The following is a 23,844-nucleotide window of genomic DNA, read 5'->3' as shown; positions in this document are numbered from 1 at the left end:
TATTCTATCATTTTATATATAGCCTTATAGTCTATGGGAAACTGTAAATTATCTAATGATAGCAACATCATCTAAAAATCATTTTTTATCCAAAATCATTGAAATTAATGATCACAAACGTTTAAATAATAACAGTGGGTCTAGTTATATGTGATAACAATGTATAGTGAGCAGTGAAATAACTATTGGTTTCCATTTGTGGTGACTGCTGACTGACATTAGGGATGAGATTAAATAGATCCTGGAATTTAGCCTGGTCTGGAGCAGGCTAGCTCCACAGAATAAATCTCCATGGTAATTTATACCATAACATATCCTCCTGCCCCCTATCCATCTTTAGTGCAACCGGATTACGGATCAATTGAGCCAGGATCACCAAGATATCCTGGCTTAATCCCTTATCCTAGTTTTGTGCAACAGGCCCCTGGATGGGATTCCAATGTTTGCTAACATAAATGCTAGCATAAATGTAGGTGTCAGTATAACCCTATATTCCACAGAGCAATAGCAAAGATGGTTTAGTATGAATATTATCCCCAATCACGCTTGTATGCAATGTCATGACGACGTCGGCTAGCTAAACTCCTGGGCAGAAACATGTCATCGGGTCTGTCTCTCGCGCAGTACTGCTCATGTGCATGCTATCAAATCAAAGGCACATATACAGTTGATTTTGACTGAAATGAAAACGTGTAAGTTTGTCACTTTCACGAAGTTGGAGTAGTAACATGTTCAGCTACTTAAGACATTGGCCTAACTAAGGATGAATTTTCCACTTCTCTCATTGACTTCTCTAACCCCAAACCCGGTCTGGTCTGCCGAGTCTGCTTCACAAGCGTTCCTAGAAGTTATGCGATGTTGGGCCTCAGGGTTTAAAAAAGTTTTGGCAATAGCCTCGTATGTTCATTTGTAATATTTGATGTCCCAAATCCCCTTCATAAAGTACAACACACAAACAGACAGTAAGCAAACGATTTAATTCTGAATATTTATTGACACTTAAAATGCTGCATATTGCTTTACTCAGGCAAATGGCATCAGGTGTGTAAAATTAAGAACAACAAGTGTGAATTGAATTTAAAAATGTTCATGTTTTTGCCAACATGTAAACTTTCCCTTTCCACAAACAGGTCAGGGGTGCTGCTGAGTGTTTTCTAGTATATTTTTCTCTTTGGGTGAACATTGGACCCCATATCTTCATTACATTTGGAACATTGTAATAAAAACAAAAACATTCAAATCATAAAAAGCAACACATATCTTCACAGATTTGACATCTATTGTAAAAGATCAACAACAAAAGTAAACACTAGCCATCACCCAAACATTTTTTGGAACATCTTGAATACATTTATAGGATTCAGGGCTCAGTTCACCGAATCATCTCTGTAGGCTGTATTTCCCCATCTTTCATTCAGTAAAAACTTGCAAAATTAGAGAACTAGTATTTTGAAAGCCTATCTTGTACAATCACCAGGGGTGTGTACTTTCTATTGGTTTTTACTAATAAACATGAACATTACTTGAAGAAACACACAATTACAATGAAATGCGAGACGTAAGGTATTCATGTCTATTTGCACTGCCCATATTGCAACGATGCTGATTATTATCAAGTATAATTTCCCTAATTGGATATTTCTGTGCTGGGTGTTAGCAACAGTTGTTTCACATGTTCACAATCATCATCGCTGGATAACATAATGAACAACAAGTACAGAAGAATACTAATGGGGTTAGACATCATGTACATGTCCAGGATTTTAAAAAAGAAACAAAATACAGCTTGCAATAAATTTGCTATTTGTTTACAGTGATCTCCATGCAATACCACATGCATTTATAGAGGGTGTGTGAAGAGAGGAACATGATCATGCATGAGTATACCGCCACAACCATAGACAGACTGTATGGCCACAACACACAGTACTGAGGGCTGATGTTCTCATTATGACTATATACCAAAACTCTACCATAGCTTTCTTTCCATAATCCCTCCCTCCGTAACCATATTTCCCCCCATCCTTTCAGATCAGTGAACATCGAGGAGAGTTGATAAGGAGAGGAGACGATAGTAGAACATGGTCAGGGTTTGTACAGTTTAGTTCAACGGAAATGTACAGCGCTTCAGTTAACACCGCTCTATACTGGCACACGTTTCACTGAGAAATAGTTTATTACTGTACAATCATTGCCATAATCCACCCCACACAATTGTATAAAATGATGCAATCCTTTTCAGAATGAATGTGTTGAAATTACATTGAGGCGGGCTTATCAAAACAAACACTGTAGAAAGAACATATTTTGGACATTCCATTGGAAAAGCGGTAACAAAAGCTCACTGTGCAATTAAAATCTGATTTTAAAAAGGCAACCATCACAAAAGAAGACTGGAGAACATGACAAGGCCAAATATGATGACTTGAGTTCCCTATTTTGTTTCACAGACCATTAAAAATATGCTTTTGTGTCCACCATAGAACTGAAAGTACAGTCAAAATTCAAGTACACAAGTTTTTGAAAAGTAAACTTTTCATTTGGGTGAGGACAATGCAAGTAGTTCCTTATCCTCACACAAACATTTGTCATCCTTCTACTTTGTGTTAAATAGTCATTCAGTCAGTAAAATACTAATGTAGTACGACACACCCTCTTTTCCAAAGACTACACGTAAGTTGTGTGTGTGTGTGCGCACTATACTCAACTGCTCAGTGAGAAAGCAAGTATATAACATTGATTATAAATGCATGTCACTGTATCATGAAAGCTTTTCCTCATAAATGTACATCATGAATACCTCTATGCCATTCATCTCCTTAAATAATATATGTAGTTACAAACATTGACGTGCTGCCCCAGTACATAACTGGTAAAAAATAAATAACATTTGATACAGTTCAGAAGAAGTTCCTTACCACAAGATCCGAGAACAAGGGACATAACCATCCAATAACATTGTCTCAATGGCCCCTCATCCAAAAATGGAGGAAACTCTAGTTTCATATTGATCTGAGACCCAGTAATTAAAGTTAATTGCAGTATGCCCCAGTTGACAGTGCATGTATGTTGATAGACAGTATGTATGTAAATTAGAACGAGAAAAACAACTTGTAACCATACACATTATGAGATTATGGCATTCAAACTCTCAAATTATTGAAATGTTGAGGACATTGGCGATACCAGCAAAATGCACTGACCGCCGTCCTCTTTTTGATTAAAACAAAATATAAAAAATATATATTTAAACTCAAAATCCCCCAAAATCTGTAACCCAGCTGGGCAAATATAAGGAATGGATTCATGCATTTCCTCTTTAACTTTCCCTTTTTCCCATGGAGTGAGAGGCCTTACTCCATTTGAGCCGGGGATATATCGGTCTTCTTCAGCATTGGCTCAGTTTCAGAGTGACTCCTTGAGAGTGAATGACATAGAGCCAAGAGCCAAGAGCTGAGCTGAAAGGAATCAAGGTTTAATTGCACTAGATGTCCATCCAGTTCTGACAGACGCTGTGTGTTTGGGTTTAAAGGGGAAGTTGCTACACCCTGTCCTCCCTCAGCAGACAGACAGCAGCATGGGCTTTTTAATGACACAGACCATTACTGAAATACTTCCTGCATTGGTTCCTCTGTGTTCAAAATGTTTATATTCAACCTCTGTGATTCAGGCAACCAGAAAAGATATACAGTTGAAGTCGAAAGTTTACATACACTTAGTTTGGAGTCATTAAACCTTGTTTTTCAACAACTCCACAAATTTCTTGTTAACAAACTATAGTTTTGGCAAGTCGGTTAGGACATCTACTTTGTGCATGACAAAAGTAATTTTTCCAACAATTGTTTACAGACAGATTATTTCACTTGTAATTCACTGTAAATCACAATTCCAGTGGGTCAAAAGTTTACATACACTCAGTTGACTGTGCATTTAAACAGCTTAGAAAATTCCAGAAAAGTATGTCATGGCATTAGAAGCTTCTGATAGGCTGATTGACATCATTTGAGTCAATTGGAGGTGTACCTGTGGATGTATTTCAAGGCCCACCTTCAAACTCAGTGCCTCTTTGCTTGACATCATGGGAAAATTAAAAGAAATCAGCCAAGACCTCAGACATTTTTTTGGTAGACCTCCACAAGTCTGGTTCATCCTTGGGAGCAATTTCTAAATGCCTGAAGGTACCACGTTCATCTGTACAAACAAAAGTACGGAAGTATAAACATCATGGGACCACGCAGCCGTCATACCGCTCAGGAAGGAGATGCGTTTTGTCTCCTAGAGATTAACGTACTTTGGTGCAAAAAGTGTAAATCAATCTCAGAACAACAGCAAAGGACCTTGTGAAGATGCTGGAAGAAACAGGTACAAAAGTATCTATATCCACAGTAAAACGAGTCCTATATGGACATAACCTGAAAGGCCGCTCAGCAAGGAAGAAGCCACTGCTCCAAAACCGCCATAAAAAATCCAGAATATGGTTTGCAACTACAAATGGGGACAATGATTGTACTTTTTGGAGAAATGTCCTCTGGTCCGATGAAACAAAAACAGAACTGTTTGGCTATAATGACCATCATTATGTTTGGAGGAAAAAGGGGGATGCTTGCAAGCCGAAGAACACCATCCCAACCGTGAAGCACAGGGGTGGCAGCATCCTGTTGTGGGGGTGCTTTGCTGCAGGAGGGACTGGGTGCACTTCACAATATAGATGGCATCATGGGGGAGGAAAATGATGTGGATATATTGAAGCAACATCTGAAGACATCAGTCAGGAACTTAAAGCTTGGTCGCAAAAGGGTCTTCCAAATGGACAATGACCCCAAGCATACTTCCAAAGTTGTGGCAAAATGGCTTAAGGACTACAAAGTCAAGGTATTGGAGTGGCCATCACAAGGCCCTGACCTAAATTCTATAGAATATTTGTGGGCAGAACTGAAAAAGCGTGTGCGAGCAAGGAGGCCTACAAACCTGATGTCACGTTCCTGACCTATTTTTATGTTATTTTGATTATGTTTAGTTGGTCAGGGCGTGAGTTGGGGTGGGCATTGTATGTTGTGTGTGTTTGGTTAGTCTATGGGTGTTGTATGTGTATGGGATAGTGTTTGTTAGGTTGTCTAGTTATGTCTATGGCTGCCTAGATTGGGTCTCAATCAGAGACAGCTGTCATTCATTTGTCTCTGATTGGGAGCCATATTTAAGGTAGCCATAGGCAGTAGGCTTTTGTGGGTGTTTGTTTCCTGTGTCAGTGTTTGGACCACACAGGACTGTTTTGAGGTATGTCACGTTTGTTGTTTTGTAGTTTGTAGTGTTTTCTTGTTATTTACATTAAACATGTACAATTATCAATCCGCATCTTGGTCCGATCCATGCTCCTCCTCGTCTGAGGAGGAGAACGACTTTGACAGCCATTACAGAAACACCCACCACAACAGGACCAAGCGGATTGAGGAAGGAGGGCAAGAACTAAAGCAATGGAGAGAAGAGGAATGGAGTTGGGAGCAAATTTTCAATGGAGAAGGACCCTGGGCTAAGGTGGGAGAGAATCGCCGCTCTCGGGAGGAGAAGGAGGCAGCCACAGCCCAGGAGCGCTGGTATGAGGAGGCAGCACGTATGAGAGGCTGGAAGCCCGAGAGGCTCACCCAAAAATGTCTTGGGGGGAGGCTAAAGGGGAGTGTGGCGAAGCCGGGTAGGATACCTGAGCCAACTCCCCGGGCTTGCCGTGGAGTGAGAGGGCGTCGTACTGGTCAGACACCGTGTTATGCGGTAAAGCGCACGGTGTCCCCAGTACGCGTGCTTAGCCCAGTGCGGGCTATTCCACCTTGCCGCACTGGGAGGGCTAGGTTGGGCATCGAGCCGAGTGCCATGAAGCCGGCCCAACGTATCTGGTCTCCAGTACGTCTCCTCGGGCCGGCGTACATGGCACCAGCCTTACAGGTGGTGTCCCCGGTTCGCCTGCATAGCCCAGTGCGGGCTATTCCACCTCGCCGCACTGGCAGGGCTACGGGGACCATTCAACCTGGTAAGGTTGGGGAGGCTCGGTGCTCAAGAGCACGTGTCCTCCTTCACGGTCCGGTATATCCGGCGCCACCTTCCCACCCCAGCTCAGTACCACCAGTGCCTACACCACGCACCAGGCTTCCAGTGCATCTCCAGAGCCCTGTTCCTCCTCCACGCACTCTCCCTATGGTGCGTGTCTCCAGCCCAGTGCCTCCAGTTCCGGCACCACGCACCAAGCCTCCTGTGCGTCTCCAGAGCCCTGTGCGCACTGTTCCTTCTCCCCGCACTCGCCCTAAGGTGCGTGCCCTCAGCCCGGTACCTCCAGTTCCGGTACCACGCACCAGGCCTAGAGTGCGCCACGAGAGTCCAGTGTGCCCTGTTGTTGTTCCCCGCACTAGCCTGAAGGTGCGTGTCCTTAGCCCGGTACCTCCAGTTCCGGTACCACGCACCAGGCCTACAGTGCGTCTCAGCCGGCCAGAGTCTGCCGTCTGCCCAGCGGCGCCTGAACTGCCCGTCTGCCCAGCGGCGCCTGAACTGCCCGTCTGCCCAGCGGCCTGAACTGCCCGTCAGCCCAGCGGCGCCTGAACTGCCCGTCTGCCCAGCGGCGCCTGAACTGCCCGTCTGCCCAACGCCGTCTGAACTGTCCGTCTGCCATGAGCCTGCAAAGCCGCCCGTCTGCCATGAGCCTGCAAAGCCGCCCGTCTGCCATGAGCCTACAGAGCCGTCCGCCAGACAGGAGCCGCTAGAGCCGTCAGCCAGACAGGAGCCGCTAGAGCCGTCAGCCAGACAGGATCAGCCAGAGCCTTCCGCCAGACCGGATCAGCCAGAGCCTTCCGCCAGACCGGATCAGCCAGAGCCTTCCGCCAGACCGGATCAGCCAGAGCCTTCCGCCAGACCGGATCAGCCAGCCTTCCGCCAGACCGGATCAGCCAGAGCCTTCCGCCAGACCGGATCAGCCAGAGCCTTCCGCCAGACCGGATCAGCCAGAGCCTTCCGCCAGACCGGATCAGCCAGAGCCTTCCGCCAGATCTGACCAGCCAGAGCCGTCAGCCAGCCATGACCAGCCAGAGCCGTCAGCCAGCCATGACCAGCCAGAGCCGCCAGCCATGACCAGCCAGAGCCGCCAGCCATGACCAGCCAGAGCCGTCAGCCAGCCAGGATCCGCCAGCCAGCCAGGATCCGCCAGCCAGTCCGGAGCTGCCGTCCCTCAGCCCGGAGCTGCCGTCCCTCATCCCGGTGCTGCCCCTTATCCCGGTGCTGCCCCTTATCCCGGTGCTGCCCCTTATCCCGATGCTGCCCCTTCAGTTAGGTGGGTTTAGTTGGAGGGTGGTCATTGGGTGGGGGATACGGAAGCGGGGAATGACTATGGTGGTGTGGGGACAGCGTCCAGAGCCGGAGCCACCACCGTGGACAGATGCCCACCCAGACCCTCCCCTAGACTTTTGGTGGTGCGTTCAGAGTACGCACCTTGAGGGGGGGGTTATGTCACGTTCCTGACCTATTTTTATGTTCTTTTGATTATGTTTAGTTGGTCAGGGCGTGAGTTGGGGTGGGCATTGTATGTTGTGTGTGTTTGGTTAGTCTATGGGTGTTGTATGTGTATGGGATAGTGTTTGTTAGGTTGTCTAGTTATGTCTATGGCTGCCTAGATTGGGTCTCAATCAGAGACAGCTGTCATTCATTTGTCTCTGATTGGGAGCCATATTTAAGGTAGCCATAGGCAGTAGGCTTTTGTGGGTGTTTGTTTCCTGTGTCAGTGTTTGGACCACACAGGACTGTTTTGAGGTATGTCACGTTTGTTGTTTTGTAGTTTGTAGTGTTTTCTTGTTATTTACATTAAACATGTACAATTATCAATCCGCATCTTGGTCCGATCCATGCTCCTCCTCGTCTGAGGAGGAGAACGACTTTGACAGCCATTACACCTGACTCAGTTACACCAGCTCTGTCAGGAGGAACGGGCCAAAATCCACCCAACTTATTGTGGGAAGTTTGTGGAAGGCTACCCGAAACATTTGACCCAAGTTAAACAATTTAAAGGCAATGCTACCAAATACTAATTGAGTGTATGTAAACTTCTGACCCACTGGGAATGTGATGAAAGAAATAAAAGCCAAAATAAATCATTCCACTATTATTCTGACATTTCACATTCTTACAATAAAGTGGTGATTCTAACTGATCTAAGACAGGGAACTTTTACTAGGATTAAATGTCAGGAATTGTGAAAAGCTGAGTTTAAATGTATTTGGCTAAGGTGTAAAACTTCCGACTTCAAATGTAAGGGAGGTGCTTCAAGTTGTTTTGGGGAGCACAGGACCATTCACACATTTGAGTCTATGGTCTAGAACAAGCAGTAAACGTTTGACTTGGTGAAGCGTTTGGGAAAAACGGACATCATCCCAGACATGCTGCTTTGTGAGAAAATGCAACAGAAAAGTAAATTTGCCATGCACAGGAAGTATTGCTAAGAGGCAGTTATACACATCACTGCCCAAGATATTGCCCCTTTGTCCACATCAATGTCCTGCGTCCACTACCATAAAGTTCAGTCAGTGCAAGACTTAGCTTTTTGTAAGTTAGTTGACACTGAAACAGTAGTCCCAGTCAGGTAAAGTTACTAATCCAATTGTGCACTAAAAGGGGACAGTGGTTCAATGGGCTCTCCCTACCCATAACATCAACCAATCTCTTGCTTTTTAGTCAGTCTTTCCGTTCTCCTGTGTCCCCACTTTGTGTCGTCGGGCCGAGCGCATGACCTTGTAGCAGCCGCGGGCGATCTTGTGCATCCACATGACGTTCATGACATCCAGACAAATGCTGGAGATGATCCAGGCAGCGCGGCCTCCCGGTGGGACGCGGTAGAAAGCTTCGGTGCCATACACGGACCACATGCGGCTGTAGTAGAGGGGCATGACGGCAATGCGAACCAGGAAGAAGACAACGGCCATGGCCATCCCATTAGCGATGTTGGGCCTGGAGGACTTGGAGTAACCTAACACTTCAAAGAACCAGCTGGAAGAAAGACAGTCAGTACAATGATGTAGAGGAGGAGAAAAACTGAAGTTAACTCTGGGCTTAATGGGATTCAAACAATATAAAGGGTAATCTCTCACAGATGGACAGAAAAACTTTAAAACATCCAGTTAAATCAATATATGAAAGTAATTGTCCAGTGTTCCCAGATTTGTATGAAATATTACCTATAATTACAATATGAGTGAAATAATTTTTGTTAATAAGCATGTTAAAAAGCAGCTTTTCTGTGTTGGAATGGTGTGGGCGTACCCCAACAGGTGTGGGCGTATAGTGGTCAGTAAAAATATTTACGCGAAACGACCGCTGATCGACCAGTTCACATCATCCTCTATGAGGAAAAAGAAAGCATTTAAACAGTCTGTTTGAGATACAAGTTTGAGGTGGAGTTTGTTTTTTTCCCTCTCCAATTTATGCTTTGGCCACATACGAGTATAGGATGAGTCAACAACATTATTTGGATGTGAGTTAGCAGAATATTAAAAGTGAGATTTTCACCGGACAGTTACTTAACAAATGAATAGGGTTTATTTTTTCAGCAGCTGCTTTGCAGGGCTTCTGAGCCAATTGGTCATGAGTGTCACTGTCCTGTCTAAACTCAGGCCTTAGTGTGGTTGGTACCTAATATAGACATATTCAATGGGTTTATATACATCTGCTACCTACCGCTGGTTGACACACGGCGTGGAGAACTCTGCAAGCAGACGGAAGTTAGCAAAATAAGGCAACATTCCTTGTCCCTGGAAGAACAGGGTAAAAAGAGGAAAATGGAGAGAAACAATGAACCAGGAAAGAAAGGTACTCAAAATGCTTTCATTTGATCAAACATCACATCAGTATAGTTAAGGGAGGCCTTCACACCATGTGTGTACAGAAAGATTAATACAACATCAATAACAAAAGAACACATGATAATGGTAAAAACAGTTTTTTGGGGAAAACGATCTCACTTCTACCATACTGAACTTTTCAATTAATTAAGGAGACATTTTGGAGGGGTTTGGATCTAAAATTAAATCATTTAAATCACTTTCTGATTATAGGTCTGCTCCGTGGCTATTTTTCAGGAGACTCAGCTAATGTCTTCAGGCTTTTTAAGGGTCCACATTTAGTCTGTGTTCTTATTTCATCTTCAGTAGACCCCAATATACAGAGTGCTCATTCATATCATTGAGGGTATATTTACGATGACAGCCTCGATGACAGCAATGAGGTTCCAGGACTAAAAGAACACATGAAGTTAGTGACTCAGTAAAAAAACGGTGTCGGTGAAACAGCTAAATTACAGTCCCTTCACACATGCACACGCACACACAACATGAATGGGTTGGCAACATTTCTAATAGCATAGTGTTAAGTAAAGCTCAGCATAGTGTGCACGTACAGCCAGGGTTTGACGTGTAGACATTCAGCTACTAGCCAAATGAGCAATGATTATCCATGCATAAGAGCGATGCTTATAATCACAAGCTGTTATAGGAAGGTATCGACCCTATATTATCACCCTCGGACATGAGTGCTGGTATCAGCTCGCTCTCTGCCCGGGTGGTATACAAATCTGCTCATAAAACAAGTCTCATTTCCATATCCTATTGGTATTTCAGGCTTAACACAGGGCAAGATTATCCAATTAGCACACACCAAAAGTGGAAACTTACCTTATAAGACTGAAACAAAAGTTCATACGTGGCATATACTTACTCTCAAGATATGGACATGGTTCAAGATATACCAGAGAGGATATGAACTTTCCCAGCATCTCCATGCTAGGACCTCTAGGTACTGGTAAATCCATACGGTTACTGGACAGATAGGTCATATCTGCTCAGTGTAGCACAACAGCAATAACAGCAGACAAGACAGGAAGGATTCAGTCTAGAGGAGTCAGGCCTGGTCTTAAGCTTTTACATTTTACACAACCTAATTTGAATTGGGTAGTTTTTGCATGAATGTTTTGCTGGTAATTGTGGGACTATATTATTTTAAGAAACCGTATTAGCAAAGGATAGGGAGACAGACCATAGAGAAAGTTAGAGGTCGCAACATTGTATCTGTCCCATTATGGCATATGTGAGAGTATGGGCAGCGCCATTGAGGCCATCTCCATTTTGAAGTAGTCAACTTACTTCTTCTACGACTTCTATGAGTTGGTAAACAAATGGAAAGGGTGCATACTGCCACCTGGCGTGGGTTGTTCGAACAGGTATACACCCAAGGTTGGCGATTTACTGCCACCTGCAATTATGGAATGTTTTCTCACAAGTATAATTCATTGGCTGATCCCCTAAATCATAGGAAGTCCCACCCAGTTGACTACTTCAAAATGTTGAATGTCCTTAATGGCACTGCCCATTCTTAAACTGGCTTTTGGGCACTAGAGTCCTCTTATCTATCTCTATGAGACAGACAGATTAGAGAGAAAGGTGCAACTAGTTAGAAGCATAAAGAAGCAACAACATTGATAACATGCGCTTTAGAAATCAAACAGCAATCAAATATTAGCCTATGAATTAGTTTGCTTGTTCTGGGTATAGCCTTATTGTTTTTACAATGATCTAATATGCCATAATCTACATCTACATAAAACAGCTGGGTCAATTAATAATAGTCACCAAATTAACAACATACTGACATAACAGCTTTGATAGAAAGCCACACCAAAAAAGTAAAATCCATCAACTAGTAAGTTATAAAGGGCTTTTAAGTTGAACGGATTGTAGCAAATGTGTATAGTATGTCCCAAAGTTACTTGGTTTTTGTATTTTGCTAAGTAATAACAAGCATGACTGTACTAAGCAGTCATGAGTGTCCAGTGACAGTATGGCCTACACCAGTATGGCCTTTAAAAAAATAATCCGCTTTCACATTTTCTCTCAAATGTACATTGAAATGCATTGTACCTCAGAGTAGTTTTGCAATGCATACACTGTATATTTTTGTCGTTCAAGTTGGATATGAATACAATTTGCATACAACGCTAAGGGATAAACTCAGCTAAGCTTATTGTAGAAAGATTTAAGGTTATGGGTTGGTTTGAAACAAGGCCACTCTTAAAACAGAGACACGTGAGGCTTGAAGTTAAGTAGGCAAGCACTCACAGAGCTAAAGCATTACAGTGAGGACACATTCATAGACGAGACACATTGAAGCATCATTCATGGCAAAGTGTTATTATTATCATCATCATCATCATCAACATTTCAGTTATTCTCAAGGGTCCTCTGCCATAACAGTCTAGGAAGAAGCAGCTTTGGAAATAGTTGGGCAGAGGACAAGGGTTTGAGAGAAAGGAGGCAGAACTCATCTCTGCCACAAACCAGTAAGAGGCAGTAACGTTGTTTTGGCATGCACATACAGTACTGTTAGAGACCCCTCCACCAACATTGGGAATGCCCGGACAAATGGAGGCATGCACAGCTCAGCTCAGTCCAGCTCCATAAAAGGCTGAGGGATCAGTGAAATAAATGCAGGACTTAAGGGAAAGGTGAGGAGGAAGGGAAGGAGGGTGTCGGCCATTACCATCATTAAGCATTCCATGCAAAAAATACCAACACTGTTATGAGCTACAGAACCTGGTGATCTGGATGGTTACAGACCAAGGGTGAACAGCAGTGTCCTGGATGGCTGGGCGTACAACCTGTTTCACCATTATAACCAGTGGTTATAACCAGGTCCATTGTCACTGTCCAGACAAACAAGCATGTTCCTTGACTAGACAGTGCCAATTAAGCATGGTAATACCCAAAAATCAACAAACATATCAGTCATTCTTTCAATCCAAACTATCCCTAATGATCATCCTAACCAACATGTATGCATACTTCTTGTATCATAACCTCAACCCTTTTCACAGTCAATCACAATCCCTAACATGAGACAAAACATTACCAACGAAAGCAATTCCCAATAACTTCCAACACATAGGCTATCTAATTTCACGAGAACACAAGAGTCCTGCTCCTGGGTGAACGATACTGTCAAGCCAACAGTATGGCCCTATACTATTCTAATGATTCCCATACACATATATTCAACAGCTGAGGATTAGCTAATGAGATGCATTAGAAGAACATGTGAAAATAGTTCCAGCGGGCTAGCGCCACATGTTCTCACTAGCAGAGTCCTAGCAGAGCTAATAGGAACACAACTATGTTAACATGTTAGCACTCTCCTTACACCCAATCTCCTGGCCCTGTCATCACAATCACCCAGCATGACATGGCACAGCTGTTCACCTTTAGTTGTCTCTTTCCCATCTTGCCTGCATGTTCTGCTATTGGACAATAGGGAACTCACCAGTACATAGTAGTAAGCATATAACGCTGCCAGGTGGTGCACGACAAAAAACTTGTCGCCTATCGCCTTCCAATAGTAAAATATTAGCAGCAGATCTGGAAACAGACGAAAAGAACAACATAATATTAAACAGAGCATATTGCATCAAGTTGAACAAAAGTGTTAAGAAATGCAACAACAACAAAAATTCTGGTACAGACAAAAAAGGCAAAACAAAACCGATTTTGCCAAAACAAAACCAATTTTGCCAATGTCGCCCGAAGAGTGGCTAGGGATTGCCAAGATGTCCTGTAGTGAACGAGGACCTTTGCAAGTGTGTATGAGACTAAAGTGTCTTTGTTCTCACCAGATATGAGGTAGCCTGTTGTCACGCCAACATTTATCTTCACAAGTGTGGGATCTCCCCTGTTGGCAGAAAAAGACAGGAAGAGACACAAATGGGTAATAGTATGTACACAACACAGTGGTTCCATCATGCACTTCAACAAAGCAACAGAGTCCTCACCAGACGGGGTCTTCATTGATGGCGTCATCAAAGAGCAGGATGTAGAGGCAGAAGAGTCCCACCACCAGGGCATGAAGCGTGGACACTGTCCTAAAAGAACACACACACACCCCTTGTCAAATCTGTGATAAAACACTTTAATAAGTGATGCAGATTAAGCGTTCCTGTGCACAGTGCAGGTGGAATTAATTGATTGGTTGCACGGCCACCGGCAGACAGACTCAGCCCAATTAGAACAGGAGATTAAACACCGTTCAGGGGTCACTCAGACAGGCAGGCTATCAGGCAGTCAGACAGGCAGAAAGCCAGTCAGTCAGTCAAGCATGTTAGACAGGTTGTCAAGTAAATCAGGCGCTCAGGCGGACTCAGTTAGGCTGCATCTACTGTAAGCCAGGTCTGTGCTCCTCCTGTAACTACCCACATCAACATCTCCCTGCCAGTCTGCTAGAGAAAGACCACTACAGAACCTTCACAGACAGGGTCATCTGAGGGTAACCTGTAATCTTCAAGACAGCTGTGGCTTTGCAGTATACAGTACACTCTGCTATGGACAGACAAGTCAATAGTCAATAAATGGACAGTTGTAATAATAATAACTGACACCATAAGGATTTTATATCATAACTGTGCATGGTACACAGTGTACCATATGGTGTGATAAGAGTGTATTTTTGTCAGATATTTTGATTAGTAAATCTGGTGAGATATGGAGCCACATTAAGTCATGAACTGTGTATAACAACTGGATGAATTGAGGAGTTGACAAATTAACAATTTAGCAGATTGTCGACACTTTACTGTAAATACTCTGACCCACAATTTGTGGATACGTTCGAAAACATGAACCAAGTGTGAACGTGCCCATTATGGAAATATGGAAGATGTCTCTAAAATGTCTCTAAAATGTATGCATTAATGTGCTGACACATGAAGCATATTATCAGTGTGTGTTGCAGCCAGTAGCCAGTGTTCTATACCTTGAGTTCCACTCCACCTTCTGCTTGTCTGCAAGGCGTAAGAAGCCAGGGCTGACACGGGTGGAGACCCAGGGACTGACCCAGTGGAAGAGCCACTGGAAGGAGAGGAAACTGGTGACCGAGATGACCAGGATGAGCTGGCTGAACAGGTCCATGGTCCGCCTAAGCCCACTGGAGAGTTGGAGGAGAGAGAGGAAGGGAGAAAGAGGGTGAAAGGTGAACCGTCAGTTGGATAGATTCAACAAAACACATATAGGTTGCACTGAGACAACATATAGGCAAAACAAAGAACAACTGTGGATACAACTAGGTAGACAGGCAGTATACTAAGTTTTAGGTTACAGGCAGTAAGGAACACAAACATTTTTGGCCTAACCTCAAGCTTATCACTTATAAATCCAAATCAACAGAGTTGAACTTCACTCACCTACTATTTATCCTAAAAAAAGTGATTTTCTTCAGCCTGTGTTTATCCATTTGAATTGCACCAGACATTTCACTTCTTGCAAGTCCATGGCATGTCAGTGGTGTGACTGTCTCAGTGTGATGGTGGTAAATGTGTCAGTCAGTGAAAACCAAGTCAGTCAATGTTTAACAGAACTCACCTTTGGCTAGGTTAAACTAAGGGAGTGGAGAAGATGGGTGCTTTAGGCTAATGAACCGACATACTGGTCCAAAGAGACATACTGACATTAACAGAGGAAGTGCTGTGGAGAATATATGGTTTGTGGCTATACTGACATACGTTATGGCCAGGGACAGGGTACAGGCAAAGCATAAACTAAATACTTCACCTAGAATGTCCCCCAGGAATTGTTCCAGAGACCCTGTAGTAGATCAATACGGGTAGTAAATATGAACTGACAATGGACTATAACACAGAGTAGGTTAAATATTAAAAGTGAAGGCATTTATTTAACTAAGCAAGTCAGCTAATGACAAATTCTTATTTTCAATGACAGCCTAGGAACAGTGGGTTAACTGCCTTGTTCAGGAGCAGAACAATAGATCTTCACCTTGTCAGCTCGGGGATTCGATCTAGCAAACTTTCGGTTACTGGCCCAACGTTCTAACCACTAGGCTACCTGCCACCCCATACCTCGTTCAAAGGCATGCATATACTGTGTATACCAAACATTAGGAACACCATCCTAATATTGAGTTGCACCCCCTTTTACCCTCAGAACAGCCTCAATTTGCCTGGGCATGGACTATACAAACTGTTGAAAGCGTTCCACAGGGATACTGGCCCATGTTGACTCCAATGCTTCCCACAGTTGTGTCAAGTTGGCTAGATGTCCTTTGGGCGGTGGACCACTCGATACACACGGGAAAAAGTTGAGTGTGAAAAAACAGTGTTGCATTTCTTGACACACTCAAACCAGTGCGCACCTACTACCATACCTCGTTCAAAGGCACTTAAATATTTTGTCTTGCTCATTCACCCTCTAAAATGGCACACACACACAATCCATGTCTCAATTGTCTCAAGGCTTAAAAATCCTTCTTTAACCGGTCTCCCTTCATCTACACTGATTGAGGTGGATATTACAGTGACATCAATAAGGGATCATAGCTTTCACCTGGATTCACCTGGTCAGTCGGTCATGGAAAGAGCAGGTGTTCTTAATGTTTTGAATACTCAGTGTAGATATGGTGTGGGTAACTGGGGCAAAATGTTCATAAATCTGACCATATAGGCCTATGCATCAAACATAAATTGTGCGTGTTTCTATTGCCCTCTATTGTCAGGATTCTAGAAGGCAAACTTCAGCACACAACAGTGATGTCTGGAGTTGTACAGTTAGTCCCCATACAGTAGAAAAAATGTACTCATTCTGCTGTAGAATCTTCCTTTCTGACCCGTGCAGAGTAGAGAAAGCACTGATCCATACAGATATGCCTTTGGCTCAAACATCACCAGCCAACCAAGCACCAGCTCAGACCAGCAGAAGCCATTATGCACACACGGTGCGCTGTGGAGATTGTCATGCTGCCTTGGGTGCTGCTGCTGCTGCGATTGGACACCCTTGAACATCCTGATGTTCTTGGCTCTTATTTCATACTGTACCATGTTGCTACATTATGAATACCAATGCATGCAGCCAGTACCTTTCATGCAGTAAAATGCAGCTACTAAAATTAGGCCTACATTTTCTACTCAGCAGCACAGCATGTTAGTTTTGATCTCCAGACGCTTTTCTACTGTATACACATGACACTTACAGTTGAAGTCGGAAGTTTACATACACCTTAGCCAAATACATTTAAACTCAGTTTCACAATTCCAAACATTTAATCCTAGTAAAAATTCCCTGTCTGAGGTCAGTTAGGATCACTCCTTTATTTTAAGAATGCGAAATGTCAGAATAATAGGAGAGAGAATGATTTATTTCAGCTTTTATTTCTTTCATCACATTCCCAGTGGGTCAGAAGTTTACATACACTCAATTAGTATTTGGTAGCGTTGCCTTTAAATTGTTTAACTTGGGTCAAACGCTTCAGGTAGCCTTCCACAAGCTTCCCACAATAAGTTGGGTGAATTTTGGCCCATTCCTCCTAACAGAGCTGGTGTAACTGAGTCAGGTTTGTAGGCCTCCTTGCTCACACACATGCTTTTTCAGTTCTGCCCACAAATTTTCTATAGGCTTGAGGTCAGGGCTTTGTGATGGCCACTCCAATACCTTGACTTTGTTGTCCTTAAGCCTTTGGAAGTATGCTTGGGGTCATTGTCCATTTGGAAGACCAATTTGCAACCAAGCTTTAACTTCCTGACTGATGTCTTGAGATGTTGCTTCAATATATCCACATAATTTACCTCCCTCATGATGTCATCTATATTGTGAAGAGCACCGGTAGCAAAGCACCCCCACAACATGATGCTGCCACCCCCATGCTTCACGGTTGGGATGGTGATCTTCGGCTTGCAAGCCTCCCCCTTTTTCCACCAAACATAACGATGGTCATTATGGCCAAACAGTTCTATTATTGTTTCATCAGACCAGAGGACGTTTCTCCAAAATGTACAATCTTTGCCCCCATGTGCAGTTGCAAACCGTAGTCTGGCTTTTTTATGGCGGTTTTGGAGCAGTGGCTTCTTCCTTGCTGAGCGGCCTTTCAGGTTATGTCGATATAGGACTCGTTTTACTGTGGATATAGATACTTTTGTACCTGTTTCCTCCAGCATCTTCACAAGGTCATTTGCTGTTGTTCTGGGATTGATTTGCACTTTTCACACCAAAGTACGTTCATCTCTCGGAGACAGAACGTGTCTCCTTCCTGAGCAGTATGACGGCTGCGTGGTCCCATGGTGTTTATACTTGCATACTATTGTTTGTACAGATGAACGTGGTACCTTCAGGCGTTTGGAAATTGCTCCCAGGGATGAACCAGACTTGTGGAGGTCTACAATTGTTTTTCTGAGGTCTTGGCTGATTTCTTTTGATTTTCCCATGATGTCAAGCAAAGAGGCACTGAGTTTGAAAGAAGGCCTTGAAATACATCGACAGGTACACCTCCAATTGACTCAAATGATGTCAATTAGCCTATCAGAAGCTTCTAATGCCATGACATCATTTTCTGGAATTTTCCAAGCTGTTTAAAGGCACAGTCAACTTACTGTATGTAAACATCTGACCCACTGGAATTGTGATACAGTGAATTATAAGTGAAATAATCTGTCTGTAAATAATTGTTGGGAAAATTACTTGTGTCATGCACAAAGTAGACGTCCTAACCAACTTGCCAAAACTATAGTTTGTTAACAAGAAATGTGTGTAGTGGTTGAAAAACGAGTTTTAATGACTCCAACCTAAGTGTATGTAAACTTCCGACGTCAAATGTATGTACTTCATTATTATTATTGCCTATACCAGTCGATAGGCTAATGGGCTAGTACACTGTGAATCCATGGCCGTAAGGGCTCAGATCCCAGCAGCAGTAGAGCAGAGCGTCGGTTGGGGCTATGACCCAGGAGACAGCCCGTCTCTGCCTTAGCAGTGGTGTGTGGCAGTAAACCAGCCCGATCCTGCCACTCAGAGATACATTCATAAGCACTGCAGAGGGCAAAGCAAACACACAGGACCTCTCCTGATACCTTCTGAATACTCTCCCAGTGAGCCAGTTCAATCAGTGTGGTTTACAATCAAGCGCATTAGTAAATTATTATTTTTAATTTAACCTTTATTTAACTAAGCAAGTCAGTTAAGAACAAATTCTTATTGACAATGACGGCTTCCACCGGCCAAACCCGGACGACGCTGGGCCAATTGTGCGCCGCCCTATGGGACTCCCAATCACGGCCGGTTGTGATACAGCCTGGAATCAAACCAGAGTGTCTGTAGTGACGCCTCAAGCACTGAGATGCAGTGCCTTAGACCGCTGCGCCACTAAGGAGCCCTAGTAGTGGTGTGTGTGTATGTGTTTTCATATCATATAGGCTATCAACACTTGGACACTTCTTGGAATGGAAATGGTTCAATTTGGACCTAGTACCAAGAAAATGTCAACAAAAACAGAGGCATGCTCCACTTTTGAATCTGTAAAACATGGCTATCCTATTGCTACACTTAGACCTATTTGTATAACCTATGCATACACGCACCACCGGGGGCCTACTCATTATACAAAACAAGGATGACGGAATTGTTAAATGTGATACTTTGGGATGTGCCTACACAAAGTTTCACAAATATACCTAGTCAGTCAGTTCACCTAGATTTTCTCCAATTCCAGCTTCCTCAACCACAACGAAGGTCCCAGCCAACAAAGCAGTGTCATGGCTGATGTTAACAAGTGCATGTCAGCCACAGCAGGCTACTGCAGTTGGTGTGGGAGTCATGGCTCCCACTGCACTCTCTGCCTGTCTGTCACACTGGAATAATTTGCATAAAGGGCTGATTTGATTGGCTTTTGGATAAGTCAACCAGCCTCCATGTCGAACTCCAAAGATGTACATCTCTGAAACAGCTAGGCTAGACATATACCTTATCTTCCTGAAATACACTCCATCTCTAGTTCTCTCTCTGGCCTGGGTTCCATTTTAGAGGACTCCAGTGCTTTATTATATGTTATTACCATAGTGAGGAGGTCGAACCCCTCGACCAAAAAACATTTAAAAATAAAAGATCCCAGAAATGTCCATATGCATAAAAAGCTTATCTCTCAAATTTTGTGCACAAATTTATTTACATCTCTGTTAGTGAGCCTTTCTCCTTTGCCAAGATAATCCATTCACCTAAAACACATGGCATATCAAGAAGCTGATTAAAAGCAGGTTCATTACACAGGTGTACCTTGTGCTGGGGACAATAAAATGCAGTTGTGTCAGACAACACAATGCCACACATGTCTCAAGTTTTGAGGGAGTGCACAATTGGCATGCTGACTGCAGGAATGTCTACCAGAACTGTTGCCAGACAATTTAATGTTAATTTCTCTACCATAAACCATGTCGTTTTTGAGAATTTGGCAGTATGTCCAAACGGCCTCACAACTGCACACCACGTGTAACCACGCCAGCCTAGAACCTCCACGTCCGGCTTCTTCCCCTGTGGGATCATCGGAGACCAGCCATCTGGACAGCTGATGAGACTGTGGGTTTGCACAAGTGAAGGATTTCAGCACAAACTGTCAGAAATGTCTCAGGGAAGCTCATCTGCGTTCTCGTTGTCCTCACTAGGGTCTTGACCGGACAGTAGTTCAGCTTAGTAATCGACTTCAGTGGGCAAATGCTCACCTCCGATGGCACGCTAGAGAAGTGTGCTCTTCACAGATTAATCCAAATTTCAACTGTACCGGGCAGATGGAAGACGTGTGGGCGAGCGGTTTGCTGATGTCAACGTTGTGAACAGAGTGCCCCATGGTGGCGTTAGGGTTATGGTTTGTGCTGGCATAAGCTACAGACAACGAACACAATTGCATTTTATCGAATGCAATTTGAATGCACAGAGATACCGTGACGAGATCCTAAGGCCCATACATGTAATTTTGTTGTTTAAACACTTCCTTGAAATACTGTAGAATTACAATCATTCCTATGGAGGACTGCTCCTTCTGGGGAGTGCCAATATGGCTGACAGGTGGCTTCAAAGCCTCCCACTAGCCAATACATAGCATTGGCAATCCAGGGTTTATATACGTCATTGTTTTTTCTACATGTATGGACACGGTGCAGCCTTTAGTAGGTACGCTGCTGGCAGGCTTCGGCTGCGGTACAGCAAATCCAAGTCAGCCCGTGCTCATGGTTCTCACAGGGGAAGTGAAATGATAGGCTACAATGACTTTACTCATGATCATGCACACCGCAAATGCAAGTTCCTTCAACTTTCTTTTTACGGGTGCCTTTTCATTATCTGGATAGACACTTGCGGTTTCTAGCTAACATTACACCAATGAGGGGAGTGGGTTTAAATACATTATTATATAAATGATTTAACTTGTATACAATCGATTACTTTTGGGTGTCAGGTAAAATGTATAGGAGTAAAAAGTACATATTTTATTTAGGAATGTTGTGGAGTAAAAGTTGTCAAAAACATAAATAGTAAAGTAAAGATACCCAAGAAAACTACTTTAGTAGCCTACTTCAAAGTATTTTACTTATTTACTTTACACCACTGGATGCAGCACATGAAACACATGCAGGGGCAGTTATATGATTTGGTTTGACACAGAGACACACGCAGTGCTTCCTAGGGCACATAGATGTCAATTCCTTGCAGGAGCCAGGCAAGGACACTGAGGTCAAATGTCAACATATAGAGACAGCTGACGCATAATGGTGTCCATAGTGCAATTCAGCAACAGTTTTTGCCTCACTATGAAATCTATATAACTACCACTCAGTGTGTCAATGCTGCTGATGACAGTTGTTCAACTCACCTTCTACAGTTGGCCTATGCATTCATATTATTTGAATGTGAGAATGAAACGAGGGTTTGAATAAGGGGGCAGTTAGTAGCCTAGGTAATTGTAATACAAGCAGCCTAATAAATCTACAAGTAGCCTAATAAACAACAAAAGTTGGAATAGGCCTAGGTCAAGATACATCCAGGGTCATGCAGTTGCCTCAACAAGGTAGAGGAAACGAAAACAAACTGCCTCAACACATGTAATGACTTTTACAAGTATTTTCAAATAAGTCATGGGAGTGGCCACACGAAGAAGAAGTAATGGGGGTTTGAGTGTGCATGGCAGTCATGATGGAAACGTTAACATTTTCAGCAATGAGACAACACATGGTAGCAGTTTTTTGGGGGGAATCTTGTTCACAAAACATAAAAACACATCCAACACAATATTTAGGCTATTTGGCGCAAATGCATTAAACTATTACTTATTTTGCATTATTTTCTAGATAAGAACAAATCGCCTACGGAAACAACTGCCCCACAAGCCTATTTTGCGTCGGTCAACTCAAGTCAGAATAATTTTTTTCTACAATGTTGCTAAATGTGGCGATACGTTGGATGTTATGGTCTTTACTTGCAAATCATCACCCAACAAAATGTAGGCTATTAATCGCAGCATCTGCTGTGACGTAACGTGTAATATTGCAATTACACGGCAGATGCATTACAATCAAAGATCATGCAGTCAATCGATGCAATATAATGTTAATGTAAAACAATGTAACCAACAACAACATGAATGGGCCAGTTCACGCCGCATTGGCCGAACCGCAGCATTCCCTTTAAATGTCAAAGAATAACTAATATAAAAAATATATATAGTCTATGCTTAAATTATAAACGCACATAGCCTAAATAGACACAAATCCTCGAGACTTACCTGTCATTCAAATATGTTCAGCACTCAACTGGTTTGTGATGGTGCTAAGGCATAGCAAATTCTGTCGAATGCCATGTTTAATCATTTTGTTCAAACGGATAGCTCTCTGACTCATAACCTACTAGCTTGCTTCTACCTAGCAAAAGGATGCCGGACCATTGTTCTAAATTGCAATGAAATGAATGATAAATCCACCCCACAAAACACGCATTTTGACAGCGGTGTAGGATGCAGCAGAGTAGCCTAACCTCATAACTGATGGTCGTTTATGGAAGTGACGGGGCAGGTTACTGTAGGGTAGTGATGTGCAGTTCGCGAATGATTCGTTCTTTTTTAACGATTCTTTTTACTGACTCGAGAGTCATAATTCGTTTTTATACGTTGCAGAGACGTGCTAAGACCACCACTTGTCTGTCATATGTGCGCAAAAAAAATTGACTATGAGTTAGAGAGGGAAAATACATGTTTAGAATTGACAATTGATCGCATGGTGCAAGTATGACTGCAATTAATGTATTATTGAATATTGTGATGGACAAATCATTGTAAAACCAAAACGTACACAGCCTCTGCTCAACAAACTCTCGACCGAATCGTTCCAAGGGCTGCATTTCGCGAACGACTGTTCTTCTCACCAGAGAGGAAGAGGAAGAGAGAGGCCCAACTTGGCGGAAAATGGGTCTCCCTCCAGCAGGTGGCGTTTGTTCGTTTTTTCGCCCACCAAGCAAGGAGTTTTTGTATGGATGTCCAATGAGAGTGTCGAATTTGGTCAACAAAAATGAATGGCTTATTTGCTACGTGAGGTTTAATTGATCGAACATAAGTTTCGTAATACTTACGTTGTTACAAGTGTATTGATATAAGTAGGACACGTGACATCCCGGTAACTTTGGGGGAAAAAACAGAAGAGGAAAGAGGCCACTTTTTGGAGACAAAATAAATAAATCCTGAAACTGATGTTGGACAATCAAATTCGATATGTAAAGAAACTAAATTCGTTAAGGCTGGATCATTGACATAAAGCTTATTTTACACTGCTCCAGCGAAATGAGGCCATGCATTTATGAAAGCACTTCTTTCTAAAGCTCACATTATGTTACTTTTTTTTTACAGTTCTACGGGAATATACAAACATATGTTAAATGTGTTATTTTTATTGTAACAATTATGGGATTGTGCCATGTGTGATAACAGGTGACAAATTGTTAATAAGAAACTCGGTTTCCTACTATAGGCAGTTGG

The 23,844-nt window shown here is 43.1% G+C and overlaps 1 protein-coding gene across 4 annotated transcripts; it reads right to left on the bottom strand.

Moving 5' to 3' along the window:
- Window positions 1-974: 974 nt before the first annotated feature.
- tlcd4a (TLC domain containing 4a) lies at window positions 975-23,253 on the bottom strand. Of its 4 annotated transcripts, none has more exons than XM_071415007.1 (7): window positions 23,165-23,253; window positions 14,812-14,982; window positions 13,835-13,924; window positions 13,676-13,734; window positions 13,330-13,424; window positions 9,700-9,773; window positions 975-9,012 (listed from the first exon to the last, which is right to left on the bottom strand). In XM_071415007.1, exons 2-7 carry the CDS (start codon window positions 14,964-14,966, stop codon window positions 8,697-8,699), a joined length of 789 nt encoding a protein of 262 aa, XP_071271108.1. In that variant the 5' UTR covers window positions 14,967-14,982; window positions 23,165-23,253; the 3' UTR covers window positions 975-8,696. The 4 variants fall into 4 exon arrangements, with proteins under 4 accessions (XP_071271108.1, XP_071271106.1, XP_071271107.1 ...); XM_071415005.1 differs by lacking the exon at window positions 23,165-23,253 and adding an exon at window positions 22,603-22,947; XM_071415006.1 differs by lacking the exon at window positions 23,165-23,253 and adding an exon at window positions 15,243-15,805.
- Window positions 23,254-23,844: the final 591 nt, after the last annotated feature.

Source organism: Salvelinus alpinus, chromosome 8, assembly GCF_045679555.1.
Source record: "Salvelinus alpinus chromosome 8, SLU_Salpinus.1, whole genome shotgun sequence".
Classification (NCBI taxonomy): domain Eukaryota; kingdom Metazoa; phylum Chordata; class Actinopteri; order Salmoniformes; family Salmonidae; genus Salvelinus; species Salvelinus alpinus.
This window is presented reverse-complemented; position numbering and strand designations above follow the sequence as displayed.

What these genes read in the sequence shown, in the direction of transcription:
- tlcd4a (XM_071415004.1), bottom strand. Translation starts at nt 15,306, where the DNA reads ATGTCTGGTGCAATTCAAATGGATAAACACAGGCTGAAGAAAATCACT. An exon ending in TTTTTTAGGATAAATAGTAG is followed by an intron (nt 14,983 to 15,238) that starts GTGAGTGAAGTT and finishes CCAACTCTCCAG; the next exon opens with TGGGCTTAGGCGGACCATGG. An exon ending in ACGCCGTGTGTCAACCAGCG is followed by an intron (nt 9,013 to 9,699) that starts GTAGGTAGCAGA and finishes TCTTTCTTCCAG; the next exon opens with CTGGTTCTTTGAAGTGTTAG.